General features: G+C 38.2%; 1 protein-coding gene across 1 annotated transcript in view; it reads right to left on the bottom strand.

Annotated features, from left to right (window-relative positions):
* The window catches only part of LOC127660628 (lysosomal-trafficking regulator-like), a 112,747-nt gene that overhangs the window by 43,314 nt on the left and 54,049 nt on the right, over positions 1–15,384 (bottom strand). The window contains exons 14-22 of the mRNA XM_052150970.1: positions 15,194–15,350; positions 13,500–13,673; positions 11,457–11,617; positions 9,204–9,394; positions 7,941–8,189; positions 7,276–7,449; positions 5,982–6,131; positions 3,024–3,161; positions 2,644–2,842 (exon numbers count right to left, since the gene is read on the bottom strand). Of these exons, the coding sequence (XP_052006930.1) occupies positions 2,644–2,842; positions 3,024–3,161; positions 5,982–6,131; positions 7,276–7,449; positions 7,941–8,189; positions 9,204–9,394; positions 11,457–11,617; positions 13,500–13,673; positions 15,194–15,350 (1,593 nt within the window). The remainder of the gene's footprint in view (positions 1–2,643; positions 2,843–3,023; positions 3,162–5,981; positions 6,132–7,275; positions 7,450–7,940; positions 8,190–9,203; positions 9,395–11,456; positions 11,618–13,499; positions 13,674–15,193; positions 15,351–15,384) is intronic.

The following is a 15,384-nucleotide window of genomic DNA, read 5'->3' as shown; positions in this document are numbered from 1 at the left end:
TACTGGTTGCCTTGTAACGTTTATAAATGACATTCACGGATGCCATTCCATTGCTGTTGACAGCGAATCACTTTTCTTGCCACTAAAAACAAACATTTTGGAGGGAAAAGACTAAATAGAAATGGAATCAGTACATAAAATGCTTTATATCAAAGATGAATGAGAAACAAGGCGTGCTGTTTGCCATAGCGGCTGTTTATCTCCGGCGAAAACGCAAATGCCGGTCTGTCTGGGTCCACAAAATCCCCGCGATCTCAGATACACCTTTCCACGCAGTATTTTTCTTAAAAATGTCCTTGTACATGGGAAGAGACATATCATAGAGCACTGGGAAATTTCTAACAGCAAGAATTAGCCTTTCGTACATCTTTACTGCAGGAGCTGAGAGAGAAGGATCACGTGAGCTCTCCTGTCGTCTCTCCTATTGGCTGTCGCTTCCGTTAGTCGCTCCAAAGTTGAACTTCTCAACTTTGTCGCGTCGCCGGACACGCCCACATCTAGCGCCAACGGTCGCCACAGCTCGTGTCGCCGGAAGTCGCTGTGCTCGCATTGAAAATTAATGGTATTGAGTCGCTGTCGCGCGCGATGTAGCTGGCAGTGTGTACGCACCTTAAGGAGAGTACCCACAGTACTAATCATCCAGATTAAACACAATTTGTCTAACTGTGGACAGATGAATATCTAAGCTCTTTGAGATAACTTTGTAGCCTTTTCCAGCTTCAAGCAAAGCAACTATTTTTGGTTGTAGGTCTTCTGAGATTTTTTTGCAAGGCATGGTCCACATCAGCAGATGCTTCTTGTGAATATCAAACCCAAAATATTTCAGTTCTTTGTATAGTCAGAGTAGCTCTAACCCACACCTACAATCTCGTTTCATTAATAGGAAGCCAGGTTAGCCAACTCCTGACTCTAAATAGCCAGTTGCATCTCATGAAATTACAGAGTGGAAGTAATGAATCCTGTTCTGTGATGTGTTCTGTGATGTGATCATCTCTTTGAGATATGACATCAAAACATCAAAAAAATATATTCTATACTAGTATTTTCCAATTGTCCATTATTTTCCATTATATTTTTTAAAACTTGGCACTATCTGGGCATTTTGAAGATCCATTTGTGATAGATGTACGTGCCAGGTTGCTTAAGACCCGAGGTATAGAATCATGTTTGCTGAAACACCCATGCAACTAAGGCTACGTTCAGACTGCAGGCAAAAGTGGCCCAAATCTGATTTTCTTTGCTCATATGTGACCCAGATCTGTTTATCATAAAAGTGCGAACACCACAAACCACATAGAATCTGATCTTTTCGATAAATCCGATACAGGTCTGATTTTTTGCAATGCGACCTCAGTCTGAACAATCATATTGGAATTCATGCGACTTTTATGTCACTCTAAAGTCTCAATTCTGCGCTCAGTGCACTGGCGGGAGTCATTCCAAACATTTGCCATTCAAAGAATTGCTCCGACTCCGCATCCACACACCACCCTCTGTTCAGAAGAAGCAGCCATTGCTCCACAAAAAGCCATAATTAAAAATGTTGCTTTCTTTCTCCTCATCCTCATCATCCTTATCGCCTGCTTATGAATTCGCTGGCTTCACATCACCTTATTAATGAACATATAAACGCTTCAGTGACCTACATGTTTACTTCCGTATAACAGCGTGCTGTATGCTTTGCTATTGTTCTTTTGCGCATGCGGGTCAGTTCAGGGCCGTGACCAGTTCACACTGGAATCTGATATTGATCACATTCAAAAAATTATGTGAACAGACAAACAAAAAAAATCTGATCTGAGCAATAAATCCGAATTGAGCACCAAGGCTTGCAGTGTGAACGGGTTTTGGAATGGTGTTATGGCAAAAAAGTGGACCAGTCTGTAACACATCAGAACTTGTTTTCACCTAGAGCGGTGCTGCCTGCCTCAAGCAGTTCAATCTGTGGAAAGAAATACGTGTAAAATTTCTTCAACACCCCATCCCACTCTCCACCTCAAAAACTAAAAAGATTAAGCCCTGTTTACACATGACAACAGTGATGAAACGGAGTAATGCGAAAGATTATGCGTAGACTTTAGAGATGAGCATACATAAACAATATAGCATGCACTTGATCCACCCAAAATGAGAATTTTTATATAAATCAATTAGAGTATCTAGGAAAATAATCTACAATTATGATTTTTGTCATAAACTTTCTAGCAGCTCTAATTCAAACCAGCTATAGTGTGTTATATTTTGGTCCGATTCTGACACAAAGCTTTTGTTGGCGTCAGAAGATTTATTGAAACTCTGACATTCTGTCTAAGGCTACTTCCACATTCATGTGTTTTCGGCTAAATAAAACACATCGATTTTGCCACATTTTATGCCTCTCATTCACATGACACCAGGGCTTTCCTCACCGAAAATGGAGTGTTTTGAAAATCCTCACCATTACTGCCTACTTTGGAAAATGATGACATTAGAAAACACACCGACCAAAAACAACCAAAAGTGTAGACGTGGACTAGATCTCTTTTTGTGCTCCACAGAAGACAGACAGTCATATGGGTTTGGAACGACAAGAGGAACTATTTTATTAATGTGGCGACGCTCATTCTTAAATCACAACAACAGTTTTCCAGGAACCATGCTCACCAATGTGTAGAGAGAAGTAGAAGCTGGTGGGCGTGTGACACACATAAGTGTTCGTGGGTGGGTGCACGGCCAACAGGAAGTTATAGACCAGCCTCAGCAGGTCCAGATCTGGAGGAGAACCCAAAATCTCCTGGATGATTTTGACAAAGGACAGGCAGACCTCTTGAGGGATGGAGGTTAGGTACTCGTCCCGATGCTCCTACGAAAAGAATGAAGAACCTCTGATGATGCTGTATGCGATGACGTCATTGTAATATTCACATGCTTGAATTTATTTTATTTTAAAATCCACATTTCGCTGGACAATCATTCACTTTTCAGATCTCTTACAGGTATACAGGTGCATGAGGGGTGATTTAGGTCATGACCTCTGCTCTTACCTGAAGCACCTGGCAGGCGAGCAGAAAGCGATGGACAACCTGAGCCTTCAGAAGCTGACGAATGTTGAACATCTGCTGTGGATGATTCGCCCGGATGAGGATCTCTAGAGCCATGAGTAGTGTCTCCCACACACCACACTATAATACACATGCAATATATCATAAATGTTAGACACAGATGCTCAGTAAGGTTTGGATGTATTTGAATGGTGGACGTTCTCACATGGAAACAGCACACATTTAATATTTTCTGTGCTAATTTCAATTCATTGAAATAATTTAATTGAAATCCTTCACGTCGGCAATACAGCGCTCCTAAGATTAGGACTGCGAGAGCTTTAAGATCTTTTCTACTAAATGCTGGGTCAGTTGTTAATGTTTATCTGAGGTAGGGGATAAATGGTAAATGGATTGCACATATAGAGCGCCTTTTTTAACCTTTTCAAAGCGCTTTACACTGCGTCTCATTCACCCATTCACACACACACACCAATGACGGCAGAGCTGCCATTCAAGGTGATAGCCTTATATTGGGAGCAACTTGGGGTTCAGTGTCTTGCACAAGGACACGTCGTCATGTGGGCTGGGAATCAAACCACCAACCCTGCGATTAGTGGCCGACCCGCTATTCCACCTGAGCCACAGCCACCCGCATAAGTTAGAAAGTGATTTATATAATGGTCGTTATATGGTGCTATATTACTATATTTTTATTTTCAAGTTGTAGTTTGTCTGTCTTGTTCGTTTTTTAGTTTTCATATTGTTTTTTTGTATTGTATGTGTTTGTCATCAGATGCTGCAACAGAAAATGCCCTTTGAAGAAACAATAAAGAATTACTACTACTATTCTTGATACAAATCAAATAATAATAATAAAATAATATGAAAACTCGAATATTCTATTCAGTCTTTTTTACTAGCCGGAAACTTACGTCACTTTTGGCACTGTGGACTTCTAGACAGTAAAGTCTCAATAAAATTTTTTTCAACTCTTACTAGTTCAATTTGTCTCCTAACAATGTCCAACAGTGTATGTACATGTTTCACAGGAGATTTGTCATGACAGCGTCATTTCCAGCACATCTCAAAATCTGTTTTGTGTTTATGAAATGATGCTGATGGGAAAATTACCACTTGTTTGTAAATGACTGCCAATAAAAAGCGATATTTCCATTGATTTTTCTTTGTTTGTATCTCATATTTCATCTCAAGCATGCACTAACACTTTTGTCCACTAGGCTAACAAGTACACTAACGTTTGAAAAAATTTATTTGGGGCAAAACTGTTTGGTGTGGTGGAAATTTGGTGGATTTTCTGCCATTCTTCTCTGCAGATCCTCTCAAGCTCTGTCAGCTTGGATGGGGACCGTCAGTGGACAGACATTTTCAGGTCTCTCCAGAGATGTTCGATTGGGTTCAAGTCCAGGCTCTAGCTGGACATTCACAGAACTGTCCCTAAGCCACACTTGCATTGTCTTGGCTTGTGCTTAGGGTCATTGTCCTGTTGGAAGGTGAACCTTCAGCCCAGTCTGATGTCCTGTGTGCTCTGGAGCAGGTTTTCAGGATATTTCTGTATTTTGCTGGATTCAGCTTTCCTGCAACCCTGACCAGTCCCCCAGTCCCTGCTGCTGAAAAAAACCCCCACAGCATGATGCTACCACCATCATGCTTCACTATTGTAATGGTATTGCACAGGTGACGAGCAGTGCCTGGTTTCCTTCAGACATGATGCTTGGAATTGCCAAACAGTTCAATCTTCGTTTTATCAGACCAAAGATCTTGTTTCTCACAATCTGAGAGTCCATTAGGTGCATTTTTATGTGCCTTACACTGAGGAGAGGCTTCCGTCTGGCTACATTGCCATAAAGCCCAGATCGGTGGAGTGTTGCAGTGATGGTCATCCTTCTGCAAGTTTCTCCCATCTCCTCACATGATCTCTGGAGCTCAACCAGAGTGACCATCAGGTTCTTGGTCACCTCTCTTACAAAGGACCTTCATCCCTGATTACACAGTTTGGCCAGGCGGACAGTTCTAGGAAGAGTCCTGGTTGTTCCAAACTTCTTCTATTTAAGAATTATGGGGGCCAATGTCCTCTTGGGAACCTTCAATACAGCCAATTCTTTTTTCTTTTTTTTTATCCTTCCCCAGATCTGTGCCTCCACACAATCCTGTCTCTGAGCTCTGCAGGCAGTTCATTTGACCTCATGGCTTGGTTTTTGCTCTGATATGCATTTTCAGCTGTGAGACCTTATATAGACAGGTGTTTGCCTCTCCAAATCATGTCCAATCAATTGAATTTGCCACAGGTAGGGTCCAATGAAAGTGTAGAAACATCATAAAGATGATCCAGAGAAATGGGATGCACCTGAACTGAATTTCAAGTGTTATAGCAAAGGGTCTGAATACTTACGTTAATGTGATATTTCAATGTAATTTTTTTATACATTTTCAAAGTTATCAAAAATCTGGTTTTTGCTTTGTCGTTATGGGGTATGGAGTGTAGATTGATGTGGAAAAAAATTATAATTTAAAGCATTTTAGCATAAGGCTGCAACATAACAAAATTTAAAAATAAATGAAGGGGTCTGAATACTTTCTGAATGTGCTGTAAATGGTTTATGTTTACTTCACTCTTTGTTTAGCTTATCGTTGTTTTAAACATGTAATAAATAGTATTTTTATAGTTTAATATTGAAAGTCTTGGACAAGGCTAAAACAGTTAATCTATACATAACAGGCATTTGAAAAGTACCAAAAATAAATGCTGTCAGCCTGGTAAAAATATCTAATGTGACCTTGATATGACAAAAAAAAAAAAATCAACCTCTGGGACATGAAATTGCCAGAAATTGAAGAAACAAAATTATTCTGACCTGATGTTAAAGCAGCATGATTTCTGTGGAAATCTGCAGAGCTTTATGTGACAAAAAGATCAACCCCTTCTGTTAGTGCGTGTACCTGAGCTTTGGCCCATATCTTCCAGTCCAGCAGTATTTCAGACAGCAGTCTGAGGTCTTGTACTACTGCAGTAGATTCAGTATCCAGATGAAACTGACCATCCTCTCCGAGCGTCAGGATAGAGCCACTGCAACAGCCATCCAACAATGTCTATCACACACAAACACACAATATATTATAATAAATCTGTAATTTCTGCACCATTCATGCTGTTAATCTTTGTTAAAGGACATGAAAAAAACTAAATCCAAGTTCAATTACCCTCTAAAGCAGGAGAAATCCCTGAAGTATCAACTAAATATACACATTATCACTCAGCATGCCCCACTTCTGTCAGTCTGAGGCCTTTGATACTTCTATAAAGTTTTAATAATGTTTCAGATAGTCTTGTTATTGCTCCACTGTGAGTCAAACTGAATTTTGTGAAAGTGAGTTGTGATGCAAAGAACTCACATCAATACAAATTGATTGTTGGGTTTCATTATGTTTGAAAAATGGAGGGTTTAAAATGTATACAATTCCTCTACGGATGTCATGTTTTATTTGAGGTATGTGAAGTGAAACTTGGGTGTGAAAGTATCTTTGCATCCTGTAGATGTTGAAGTAAAGAAGACAGTTTAAGAATAAACCCATCTATTAGTTTCTTCATCCTCTGATTATTCCCCAAGCTTTTCCCCCAAAGTTAACATAAAAATATGGCTGTAAAATTCAAAGCTGTTAGTCTGACTAGTGAAAGACAGGAAGGTGTTGGGGAAACAATTACTGGTATAAGATGCAATGTTATTTGGTGATGCTAGTGGAGCTGCAATTACACACTTCATATTTAAGGCCTGTGAGAATTCAATTGCTGTAATTGTTCTACTCGTATGACAACATGTAGTTATAGCATATGTATTGGAAATGTAGAGTTTGCTGTATAATATTGGTATAAAATAGCATTATTTTTGGTTAGCACATACTGTAATTAGGGCCATTTATTGAATCATTAAGTGCAATTGTTTATTGGAACCAGAATGAGTGAGTCCAGTGGACAGAGTTTATGGGGATTAATCAGATGTATTTTTAATAAAAAGCAAGAATATACTGAGAGAGGAACTGAAGAGCCTCTGCTGTCACTGTCAGACTATATTTACGGTGATAACCAGCAAGCTGTGCTGTTCAGTACTACAGCGCAAACATACTGTAATGTGGTGCTGGTGTCAGTATAAAGATTGAAATACAAGTCATACATTTGTCATAAAAATTTACATTCTTAGTTTTTTTTGCTTATGATATTTGATATGCTAAAACTCACCTTCAGAATGTGATATCCCACACTGCACTTGGGTTTGATGAGCACCTGGTGAATCATGGAGTAACCGTGGTAACACTCCATCTCTTGTGTGCGATGCTGGTTGTGTTTAACCAGAGAAAGCAACACCTGCAGGGCCAGAGCTTGAGTCTGCTCGCAATCGCTCACCTCCACCGCCTACAAGAGAGAATGAGAAAAAAGAGAGCGAATCAAAATCAAACTTAAGACTTTATAAGTCGCTATTTACACCCTATAAAGTTTTGGGAGTGAAAACTGCATTTAAATGTGGCAGTGAATTCTCCAAATACAGGAGTAACTCCAGAACTTGCAAAGAAACATGGATAACAACAGTTTGTGGATCAATGACGTGACAATACATTTTTTCCATGTCTTATACATTTTTCAGAAATACATTACAAATGTCCTATGATGTATTTTTAATACATTCAGTTTAATACAATTCAGATAAACCTAAACCACGATCACTGAAAAAGTGGGCGGGAGCTGTTGCACTCAATGGAAGACAAAATAGCACTCTTCCTTATCTTGACTTGTTTGGGAAACGTCCCATTTCTATGTTTAAGAGAAGTGTGATAAAGCAATAAGCCACTGTCTGAAACGGTGTGACTTGAGATTTCATTCCCGGTCTATACTGGTGACAAACATACCCGAGCAAACAGGAAGACAAACGCGCCAGTGCCTCCGATCTTGTGCAGCACGCTGTGTAGGCCGAAAGCCTGGCAGGCCATCATGGTTCTGAGAAACTGAGGCTCCAGTACTGAGCTCTGGATCTCTTTAGCACTGAAGGGTCTCTGGGAGACAACCGCTGTCTTGGCCTGACCCTTCAGACGGATCACCGGCTCATATATTGTGTAGAGAGATGGGGTTCTGGGAGTATAAACAACTGCTAAACTCTCCTGTCAAACACACATGCACACAATGGGATAAAGGCAAAGTTAAACAGAAGACAACTCTAGTAGTGTATATTTCAAAAATATTTAAGATGGCTTGTTTGAAAAAAGGATTTTAAGTACTATACAGAAATCTAATGATCGCAATGACAAACTTCTTTCCTAGACCATTCAGAACATTTATTGAAACAAATTGCACACTTTTTGACAAATTAATTTCCAGTAATTAATAATATATATATATATATATATAAGGGCTGACGATTGAATGCGTTAATTCAGTGCGATTAATAACAAATAAAAAAATAAAAAAAATGCATTTATTTATTGTGTCCGATTCATCAGTGCATGTCATTCAATAAATGGATAAATAAAATAAAAAAGATTCTTTGTAATCTTTAAAGAAAATCTATTGCATTTTTCTTCCTCTGAAACATTTTGAATTTTTGTTGACGTCAATTTTGGATAATGTTAACCAAAAGTCAAAAAGCTATTTAGCATTGTGAAAATACGTTGACTTAAATTCTAAAGGTCAGAGTGGAAAATGGTCAAAACTACATTTGGTGCAAAAAACCATGACTAACATTATAAGTAGACTTATTAAATATATTAAATACAATAAACGTGTAGGATTGGGCATTTTAAACAAACTCTGAGCATACAAATTTCATTTAAAAATAAAGCACACTTGATGAGTTATTGTCAGAGAAAATACAGTAAAAACAGTCGTGTCATTGTGAGGGGTGAAGGTTTGCAGTTAAGTGACTAATTACAGTGTATCTAATGCATTAGCATACAGTACAAACAGCACATAACTATGTCAAATACAAGCACTTGTGCTTTTTAACACGTTAGTGTATAAGACTAATGAGATCTTAGGCAAGCAAGAAATTATGCACAAACTGACAAATCGTTCTGCCTGCTTTTCAATGGCAGTGATGCATGCAATTGTCAAATTCATTTGCAATTGTTCACACAAGTCAATAGGTTTTTAAAGCTAAAATAAATAGAAAGACTTACAATTAGAGGTGAGATGTCCACTTCAGTGTTTCTCATGAGGAGTTCACGTATCTGCTCACACTGAAGTCCCTCCTGTGTCACATACTTGGACAGTGTCCCATGGGGCTTCCCATATTTGCAGGGCATAATGGAGGTGAGGTCAGGGCCGCTGGCATACAGGTAAAATGCCTCTTCAGTGTCAATTCTGGAGCCTATAACAACCGGAGCAGTTTTTCAATGTAAATACTCAATGTAAATTTTTCTTAATCCAACTGGAATAAAATTCCTTGACTATGTTCACATATGGTATCTGAAAACACAAAACAATCTGGACTATTTTCTTGACATTTATTTGGTTTTATTTGACTTAATTACACTTGTTGTGTTCCCAGTCAAAAATGACTGTCCATTGGAAATTAATTGATTAGACTACAAAATACACAAACAGTACGTGTCCAGGAGCATCCCAATCCTTAAGAGGAGCACATATGTGGATCCTCGGACATGGACACGGACACACACACACACACACACACACACACACACACACACACATGAAAGACGTATGTTGTGCATCGTCTTTCCATGTACAATCTTTGAGGAATATTCAAGAACTATTTTTCATATTATGCTGTGTTTGGGCTCATTTGAATCGAGATAGTCTGCTCTAAGTTAACGATGTGTCATTGTCTTGTGGCAGGGCGGAGGGCGGGGCATGATGCTATGCACCCGGCCCCTAATCAGGCTAATCAAGCCTCCGAGAGGGATAAGGGCCAACCGGAGACAGCAGTGCGACAGAGAGAGAGATTTATGGGCAGCTGCCCGACACCCGTGTGTGTGTGTTTGTTTTTTTGGTTCAGTTTATTATTAATCTATTATTTATATTGTCAAGCCGGTTCTCACCTCCTCCTTTCCATTAATCCCTTTACAATATTATATGTATGTTTCAGGAAGTATTAAGAAAAAACTTGACAAAAGACACTCCTGTTTGTTTATTTATTTATGTGTCTCACTGAAGTTTGGCCTCTGAGTGAAACAAATTTGCTCTTTGCATTCGACTAATTAAGATCTTTCCAACGGTATATAACACATCTCTCATCTTTCTATCTTATGCTTTTACTAAATCTGAATATAATTGTTGAGAAAACAAATTTGCAAATTATGAGAACAAAATAGTTCTTATTTGTCAGCAAATAAAAAATTATTTAGGCTATATGCATCGTACATTCCAGATTATAAGCTCAAGCAAGTGGTTATTCATTTATTATTTAATTATTATTATTTTTAATATGACCTCAGTTCAATGAATCCTTCAATCAATAAAAAATATATATTTTTAAAATATGTAAAAAAATAAATAAATAAGGAGTACAAAACCTGTCGGAATTACTAAAAAAAAAGAAGTTGACAAAAATATCTTATTGCAATATCTTGGGAAATGTACACAGAACAGCCACAACATTAAAACCACCTGCCTAATATTGTGAAGGTGCCCCTTGTGCTGCCAAAACAGCACCAACCTGCATCTCAATATAGCATTCAGAGATTATATTTTTCTCACCACAATTGTACAGAGCAGTTATCTGAGTTACCGTAGACTTTGTCAGTTCAAGCCAGTCTGACCAATCTCTGTTGACCCCTCTCATCAACAAGACAGAACTGACGTTCACTGGCTGTTTTTAGTTTTTGGCACCATTCAGTGTAAATTATAGAGACCGGTTTGTGTGAAAATCCCAGAAATACTCAAACCACTAATAAGTGTTATTAGAAGAATTGGGGTTGTATTGTCATAGTGCCTATAAATGAAAATGATTAAATTGAACACATGGAAAGATATTTTGAGTGATAAACATTGTGGAAACTAGCAACTAGACTTCCTAACCACATTAGAGCATTTCACAGGCTGGGAACGGCTGGACTGCGGACATTCATGACTGATTAATGCCAAAAGAACAGCCATTCTGTTAAGAAGAGCACGTTGTCCAGCGGGAATTTAGAGAATTCGGCACTCACGAACAGCAACTTCCAGCAACAGAGAATTCCACGTTACCAATAACAACAGAACAATAAAAGTGTAAACAAATAATGTGTTCAAACGCAACATTGAACTAGACTTTTACCTTTTTTTATAGGAAATGAGAGTGATGCTTGCACATGCAAAACTCAGATTTATGTGGTTGCCAGGGCATTACAATGCTGTTGCTAAGGTGTTTTCTGGTGGTTGCTTACTGACCCAAGTCAAAAGGGAAGATCTTATTAAACGTGTCTTCATACCATTAAAGAGCAGCAGGGTGCCCATGTTCCAGCGTGCACTGGGAGTGTGCAGCTCCTCTGAGGGGGGCTGATGGTGTCCCAGCATACAGTACGTTTTATTAGAGTCAGATGACAGACTGGACTTCCTCGGCAGAGCGAAGTCTAACGAGACGTCGCACTTCCTGTATGTGGCACAAGGTAGAATTGATTAAAATACTATATTCCTGCAACTTAACTGATGTTATGAAGCATTTCCATATAGACAATGTGGGTAATTTCTCACGAAAACATGCTCAAGTCACATACAGCTATACTTTTGAAACAGTGTGAATTTTAGCGTTTATGTAGCTGGGCAAGAGAACTATGTAAATGGATATTGACAATATCTGACAGATGCCGATTGTGACACTTACTAACAGACGATGATGATCAACAATAACAGGAAATGACAAGTCCCCAAATATATTAAGCAGTAGCCCAGTGTGTGAAATTAGCAACCAGTAAGATGTCTCATATTGATGCATGACAAGAAATGCTTTTACTTCCAGCTATTTTAGCTATACACAAATACTACATTATGCTGCTTTATATTACAGGCTGCCAATATATGTCATCATATTATCATCATTATTTATGATTTTCATAAGCTCATTGGTTCTGAATGCATATAGTTTTGCCATATGTCACATATCACATGGTCGTTTTACCACACTGTTGCACAGTCAGAATGAATGAGAGATCAGGCGCTGACAGGACAGTCCAAACAGCGTGTCTGACACGCCTTCACAAACTTTACACAACCAGCAGAGAGAAGAAAGCCACTGAGCAAATGCTGCTTTAACTTTCTTTGCACCAAAACTGTATCTTGTTTCATCTTGGCAAATGAATAAATGCATTTTACTCTCCGTTCTTGTCAGAGAGCATTCTCGCTTTCTTGGCAATGTATGGCTTATGAAACATCGCCTTTGGAAATAAATAAATAAATAAAGGCATCATCGGTGGTTATGCAGGTACATATGAACGGAGGTTTACATTGAGACAAGACACACTGCATCATCACAATCTCGGTAAGAAGACTATTTTATTACCGTCTCTTCAATACAACACACAGCAGCAAGTGAATAATTTACTTACTCTTCCTATAAAGGCTGACGTTAGAAAATGATTCAACATTAGGCCATCATTCTGCTGTACATCCTGTGGTTGTGTGATAGTTTATAAACTTATATCACCAAATTGTGGTATTATTATCCTTCTATTTACATTGCGGTCAATAACCGCAGAACTTTTACAAATTCGCCGGAAATGCAGCCGCTGCTTACTTCCGCATTGCAAAATAAGGTGGATAGGAAAACTTGTGTTTTATATTCGTTTTAGCGTAGGCTAAGTGAAGTAAACAAACAGTTGTAGCTATTTTATGAAAGTACAAATTATGTGGGTTGTGTTTAACTTTCTAGAGGCAATGCTTTATTTTAATTTCCATTATTATTATTATTATTATTATCATCATTATTGTGAATTTACATTTATAATGGTCTTTAAATCTTAATTTCTATTAGTAATTTTCCCACCTGTTTTGTAGACGGATATTTGCGTGACAGCGAATGGGGCCGGTGAAGAAAGAGTTGGTAAATGTTTATTTTGGACTATTTCATTATTTGAATTGCTTTTTAGTTTTTGTTTGAAGAGCATTTTGAATTTAGCAATACCTTTGGTTTAATTATTTAATGTTTTAATAAATTCATTTACTTATTTTAAATAAAAAATATTCACTGATATCTCAGCAATGGGTTGATGATGTAATCGGAATGTCGTGAAAATATTTCTTGTAAATCGCCCAGCCTTACTGGCCCCATTCACTTTCATTGTTAGTCTCTTACTGTGACCGCAACGTCTCCAAGAAATGAGGGTTGAGTTGTAACTTGTAGTTACCTTGTACTGAACCTGGATAACCCATGATGCATTTATCAAAAATACAAATGCACAGATAAACTTTGTAAAGTAATACATACAAATCAATTTAAATCGTCAACTAAACGTTTGAAATAGTCATTGTGGACCAACCTAATGCCGCACACCCAGAGGGTCAGCTGACCGTGAATGTTCTTCTTGCCCTCAGGCTGCTGTGTGTATGTGAGAGCCAAGTGCTGCCATCTGCCTGCAGTCAGCACACCCTCCGCAGACTCCGCCTGGGCGAGCAGACCCGCCTTCATCTCATCATTCGGATCGATGCAGATCCTGAATTATAAAATCCAGGAGGCACATTGTTATTTAGCATTGATAAACAACAAGATTAATGCATGTATTCTTAGTATTTTCTCCACTTAGTCAACATGAAATGGCATTCACAACTCATTTAACTTTAGTTTTGGTGAAAAGGAAAATCATTTCAAAGGTAGAGTAATTAACTACATTTTGATAAAAGATCACAAAGACAAAAACATGCCTTTGGAATAACATGCACCAATGAATCATTCACAATAGGAACAAGAACATGTAATAAAGTAATACTAAAGGTTCAATGGTTCAAAAGTTTAGCTCAATCGACAACATATGCAAAAAAGGATTACAGTGAGACACTAGCATTTGCATTTATGCATTTGGCAGATGCTCACTTACGGTGCACTTAATATAGGGACAATCCCCCCTGAGGAACCAGGAGTTAAGTGCCTTGCTCAAGCATACAATGGCTGTGGGGATCGAACCGGCAACCTTCTGCTTACCAGTTCTGTGCTTAAGCCCACTATGCCACCACCATTCCATAATTATAAAAGCACTTACATTAAAGGTGCTGTAAGTGATTGTTTTTCACGGGAAGTTATGCAAAACATAATCCTACTCCCTGAAAGCCCTGAGATATCACACCGATCACTGTGACAATTATAATCTCTGTAAAAATCTAATAAAAAGTGTCCACAGACATTCGTTCTGTAGCCAATCAAACGGCGTCCGAGGCGCTTTCTGCCTGTCAATTATATTGCATGTTCTAATATTGTTGTAGTTGCAGCAGATTATTGAGGCTTAATGTCATATTATGATTTATAATTTGCCAGTTGAGGGTGCTATTTCGCTACTGTTGTGTTTGACAACGTGGGAACATGCTTCGTGTTGGTCTCAACGGTATCGGTGCAGTGATTTGGAAAGAGGCATGGCTAAATCAACAGCTCAGTCTTGTGGAAGGCTAAAATTACTTACAGTACCTTTAAATCTTCTGATAAAACTTGTGTATTATATGAGCTGTAAAGTTGTTTACATCAGTGTTTTTATGGTCATTTCAGGGTTTACGGTGTAATAGTACTTCATAGCAAGGCAGTTGTAAAATTGGCTGTAACTTTACACAGATGCGGTTAGTACGTAAGTATTTGTATCATACTAAAATCATGTTAACACACATATTGTTTACATCTTGTGCCTATACTTTTGAAAGAGTGAGTATTTTAACATTTACATATTGGCCCCATTGACTTCCATTGTAAGTGTCTCACTGTAACACAGAATTAGCTTTTTTTAAAGCTAAGGAGGGATAAGTCGATATACATTTTTGTGGTAATCAACGTTATGCCACAAATGTTGTCAATTGAGCTTAATTTATCATATTAAACTGAATATTTTTTAAAGAAAGTACCATTTTGATTTCATGTTGACTTTTAAAAAAGTTTTTATACCTACAGAAATAAACAGTACCTTATTGTTTATATAAAACAACAAAAAAATTATTAAATGCACTACTTAATGCAAGTATTTGCCATGGCACTCACCTGAAGATAAAGGCTCTAGTAGAGATGTTCATCCACACCTGGAGCATCAGAGCTTTTGAGCCCATGGACAGAACATGCACAAGACATTTGTCTGCGTGCTGCTTGCTAATGAGAACAGAAGCATGCAGGGCCTCGTCTGCTGAAGTCATGTCCTCATCTGTAAAACAGTCACACAGAATGATTAAATAATC

Source organism: Xyrauchen texanus, chromosome 20, assembly GCF_025860055.1.
Source record: "Xyrauchen texanus isolate HMW12.3.18 chromosome 20, RBS_HiC_50CHRs, whole genome shotgun sequence".
NCBI classification, from domain to species: Eukaryota; Metazoa; Chordata; class Actinopteri; order Cypriniformes; family Catostomidae; genus Xyrauchen; species Xyrauchen texanus.
Note: the sequence above shows the minus strand (reverse complement) of the source record. Positions and strands in the feature narration are given on the sequence as shown.